Here is a 4,810-nt window from a genome sequence, read left to right as displayed (position 1 = left end):
ATGATGAGGAGAAAGAGATCATCTTGACACTATTTTTACCAATTTCTCCATATGCAAATTGTATGTACCATCATTTATTAGTTCAGTTATTACGAATTGTGCATGCACTTTCTGTCTTTTTCCATAAAAAACATTTAAAATGTACACATGCATTTTGTTTGTTTATTCATTAACTTTGTGAATAATACCTTCCTAGTGATCACTAATCTACAGGCCCGTAGCCAGGGGGGGTTCGGGGGGTTCGGACGAACCCCCTATTGTAGCTGCAAAAAAGTTTTAGATTAGCTCCTGTCATGAAGAACAGCACTGCAAAAGAAAGATTAGCATTTTGGCAACAGCGAGAAGCACAGATAAGCCATTTTAGCTGAGTCAGCACATGGCTGAGATGCGTAAATTGATATCACGCCTACCAACCACGCCCATTTTCGTCAAAATTTTCGCTGCGCGCTTCGCGCGCAGCAATTTCCGAACCCTCTATTTTAAGTTCCTGGCTACGGCCCTGATCTACCTTCTATTTCTCCTCCCATTTCTCTTTTCCTTTATCCCAACGTACCCATTTTCTCTTCCTTTTCTCCTTTCCCTCTCCTCCCTCCATCTCTCCTCTCTCTCTATCTCTCTATAGTCCTTACAATAGCAGTTGCTAATAAACATCGAGTTAATACACTACCAACTGATCATATTAAGATATTCTTCAGTACATGGCCTGATTCATCACCAGGCATTACTTATCATTATCATTGGAGGAGATTGTTTGGTCCTAAGAAGGGAAACCTCAATGGAGTCAATGATAAAACCATCTCATTGAGTCACGTATGTTATAGGGAGGGAGGGAATTAAGAGACTAGAATACATGTACAATGTATGTGTATGTACATGTATGCCACTGTCATAAATGTTTAGTACTTTGCATGCCAGTCATGTGTTCTTCTTGAAATTATTATTGCTAAATTTACAAAACAAGGATATTATGTATAAGCAGTGGTTGTTTCATATGAATAAAATAGGAATGATTTGTGGGCTATGACCCCAGGCTTATCTTATTAAATATTGTGAGTATCATATGTGTAAGTACATAAAAGATATCTTTAAAGTTCAGCCTCTCATCATCATTATGCTTCTAGCAGTTTATCATAAGTTGATCAAATGGTTCAGGACAATCTCTTGGTATGTACATGTATATATGATCACCTTCTGATACTTATTCATGTACTTCTTTATTGGTCATGCCAGGATATGGTTCTTTTCCTTCGGTAACCAGTTCACATAGTAATATACCAAATGACCAAACATCAGATTTAATACTTAGTTGGTTTAAAGTGTATCCTTCAGGTGCTGTCCATCTTGTAGCTAGCTCAATACCTTCCTCAAGGAATATGCCTATGTTGCTTAATTTCGATCACGTGTTCACAAAATTATTGAATAAAACAACAAATCATTAATGAGAGTTAAAATAGGAATAAATACCTTAGGCTGCAAGAACTTTATATCAATACATTTTATTAAGTATTATGAATATCATATGTGATAAGTACATCAAAGATATCCTTAAATTTGGGCCTCTCATCATCATTATGTTTCCAACAGTTTATCATAAGTTGATCAAATGGTTCAGGACAGTCTCGGGGTATGAACATATGACAGCCTTTTGAAACTGCTTCCTTTACTTCTTTATCTGTCATATAAGGATTTAGTTCCTTTCCTTTGGTAACCAGTTCCCATAGTAATATACCAAATGACCAAACATCAGATTTAATACTCAGTCGGTTTAAAGTGTATCCTTCAGGTGGTGTCCATCTTATAGCTAGCTTAGTACCTTCCTCAACAGTCCAGTATTTATTGCCATTGAGGTGTTGAGCAAGATGAAAGTTTGCTATCTTGACAGTGTTATGCTCTCCTAATAGTATATTGATAGCTCTTAGATCACAATGAATGTAATCTTGTTCTCCTAGATAAATCATACCATCAGTAACTTGAATAGCAATATCTACCGACTCTGCTGGTATAGTTTTACTTGTAATTAGGTAATCTTTGAGATTTCGATTTATTATCGGTCCTGTTACAATATAAAAGGGATAGCTTTCAGTGCAAACACCATATAAACTGATGACATTAATATGATGAAGTTTTGCCAATATGCTGGCCTCTTTAATGAATGTTTTTTGTGTAATATCTGTTGCTATATTTGTCTTAATCATAATTGACCCTTTACCTTTACAATCACCCTTCCATGTCTCTCCAATTTGTCCTACACTTATGCATTGTTCAAACTTGATTGATGACTTATTAATTTCCCACTCTTTATTCATTGCAATGGGCCTGTTTACTTGTTTGGGTATAGGAACTGTTAATGAGCATTTCAGACCATCAGCTTTCATCATGTAGTGATGTACCAGGTCATTGAGTGAGTCAAACTGGACATGAGGAAATAAATAATACTTGTCGTTCTCAATGCTTATATGATAGTTCCAGATAGTAAATCCATCAATAAGGGAGAGGGTATACTGTCCAGGTTTGCTTTCACTATCTCTCATTAAGAAAGTACCCACTTGAGTGATTGTTTGGCTCAGTCTTTTTTTTGCTTCATCACGACTCACCTTGTGATAGTAGATGTATTTGTAGTACCTATTGTTAATAAATAAAAAAATCCTTTAATCCTTTGTTATAATTTCTTACATTAGTGAGTATCCTCCTTTTATTGGTATTATATAATTAATTGGTACATATCCTTCTTTGTCTGTACGAAGTGAATGCATATACCACCATTCATTATCTTCATCATATTTAACAACTTTAAGAACTTCTCCTATAAAAGTACATTATTATGTAATAATTATTTTTTTATTGTTGCCAAACCTTTCTTTAAAGTTAATTCATCTGAATTTTGTCCTTCAAAATTATAATTAGCCTTGAATACTGTATATAGAACAAGTTTTATTAAACAAGCATGCACCATACATGTTTATTTACATTTATCTTTTGCAATTAATTCCCTCAATGATTGTAGTATAGTAAGATCATCAGTAATTTCTAGTATAAAATATTCAGCTTTTTCACCATCATCAAGGAGAGCAGGTAGGAGGGATAATCCTTTCTTTGTCACTGCAAACTGAAACAAGTAAAGTAATTCTACTCTTGAGTATCCAATGTATTTTATTCGAACAGCACTCTTCTGTCCAGTCTCCAGTGATTGTACCTCATGTCCATTTGTACTTAACTGAAGTAGATCACCCTTTTTGAATGAAATAACTAGTCCATTATAATCATCTTGAGCTTCACAGATAGACCCATTGGATGATAGCACTGTCTGTGTGGATTTCATTTCTTTATCTATTAATGTTTGATTAGAATATTAATAAAGATATGCTTACTGTAAAGTCGTATTTTAATCAGCTCTACACTAGTAGACGATATACTTTCCCGTAGTTCCTCAATTTCTTTTTCATTGTCTTGTAGTACTTCCTTTTGACCTATTTTAAAGTACATGTATTATGTCATTAGAAGCTAATGAAACATGTATATACTTATTCTGATCCTTAGAGTAGATTGTAAATGTTCATTTTCTCTTAATAACATTTGCTTTTTTGTGCTTGCAGCTTTTTCTCTTTCAATTTGTTTGACTTTAGAATTAAACCCTTTTAATTTAATAATAATTATAATAAAGTTTTGTTGCTATTATATTTATGCTATACCTGATGCCTGCATGCTACTATTGATGAATTCTAAAATCGTAAAAATAAATAATTAACATGGTTAATGTAATATCCCCATACCTTGTTTCTGTTTTAAACTTATAAGTTGTGCTGCTTGACTAACAAGAAGACCTGTGTATACATACATTGATTTGATTTTATAAACAGAATACTTCATCTCATACTTTCTTTGTCATTGTGGTATAGATTCATCTTTACTGATTCTCCTTCACACATTTCAATTTCCTCTGTAATAATCTTTAGTTCCTATTATATATAAGTTAAAGTTTCAAAATAAATTAATATCTGGTATACTTTGTTTCTGATGGTCCTATCAAAGACAGTGCAGTGTCCTATTTTCAATCTCATCAAAGAAAATTCTTCTTGCAGCACAGTAAGATTATCACGAGCCCTCAATTGCAAAGCATTCATTAGATGAGTAGGAGCACCACAAATGATAATGATGGAGTTCCCTTTATGCATGCTTTTGACTATGATCCTTCTGCTCAATCCTTTGAATGCTTTCTCCATTAAACGACGAATATCATTCAATAAGTGCTCAGCAGGATCCCAGTCTAGAACAAACTCAATTGTTTCACAAACAAGAAAATCGCTTGTTGAAAGCTTCTTATCGAGCAAGAATTGAAGCTTGAAAGTGTGACAGAACTCATCAAGTGTTTTATTATAATCAGATATCAATGGCTTAGCTTCTGTTATGCTGTAAAAGCTGACCACTTCCTTTACTGGTGCGATATTGATGACATTGCATTTGGTTTTAATAACTTTCATGACATCTTTCACTGAAGCAGCAGAGGTTAGATTAGGACCTAGCTCAGGATAGCAATCATCAAGAAATTCTATGAAATCTTCAAGTTGGTTCACTCTGATGGTGTGAGATACCAGTCGAGTGACTTTAAAATAGAAGGTTCCAAATTTTCCTCTCATTTCATCAAAATTATAATGCTCTGAAATTTGAAACTCAAATTCTATAAGATAATAATATAATTATAGCCAGAATAACTAGCTGGCTTTACTTGTGACTGTAACACTTGACTCTTCAACTATATTAGATATAATTTTTGCTTGTTAATTATTTTTTGGTAAATTAAAATTACCTGAAA

At 33.6% G+C, this 4,810-nt stretch overlaps 2 protein-coding genes across 2 annotated transcripts; both read right to left on the bottom strand.

Moving 5' to 3' along the window:
- Window positions 1-1,454: 1,454 nt before the first annotated feature.
- On the bottom strand, window positions 1,455-3,807 carry LOC100640218 (tyrosine-protein kinase SRK3-like). The gene is made up of 7 exons (XM_020005431.1): window positions 3,771-3,807; window positions 3,522-3,719; window positions 3,369-3,467; window positions 2,968-3,327; window positions 2,854-2,913; window positions 2,674-2,803; window positions 1,455-2,622 (listed from the first exon to the last, which is right to left on the bottom strand). The coding sequence occupies exons 2-7, from the start codon at window positions 3,571-3,573 to the stop codon at window positions 1,500-1,502; spliced, it is 1,824 nt and encodes a 607-aa protein (XP_019860990.1). The 5' UTR covers window positions 3,574-3,719; window positions 3,771-3,807; the 3' UTR covers window positions 1,455-1,499.
- Window positions 3,679-4,430, bottom strand: LOC109589327 (uncharacterized). Its single transcript, XM_020005430.1, has 4 exons — window positions 4,005-4,430; window positions 3,875-3,956; window positions 3,771-3,821; window positions 3,679-3,719 (listed from the first exon to the last, which is right to left on the bottom strand). The coding sequence occupies exons 1-4, from the start codon at window positions 4,218-4,220 to the stop codon at window positions 3,679-3,681; spliced, it is 390 nt and encodes a 129-aa protein (XP_019860989.1). The 5' UTR covers window positions 4,221-4,430.
- Between the last annotated feature and the right edge of the window lie 380 nt (window positions 4,431-4,810).

Source organism: Amphimedon queenslandica, unplaced genomic scaffold (assembly GCF_000090795.2).
Source record: "Amphimedon queenslandica unplaced genomic scaffold, v1.1 AMPQUscaffold_11426, whole genome shotgun sequence".
NCBI classification, from domain to species: domain Eukaryota; kingdom Metazoa; phylum Porifera; class Demospongiae; order Haplosclerida; family Niphatidae; genus Amphimedon; species Amphimedon queenslandica.
Note: the sequence above shows the minus strand (reverse complement) of the source record. Positions and strands in the feature narration are given on the sequence as shown.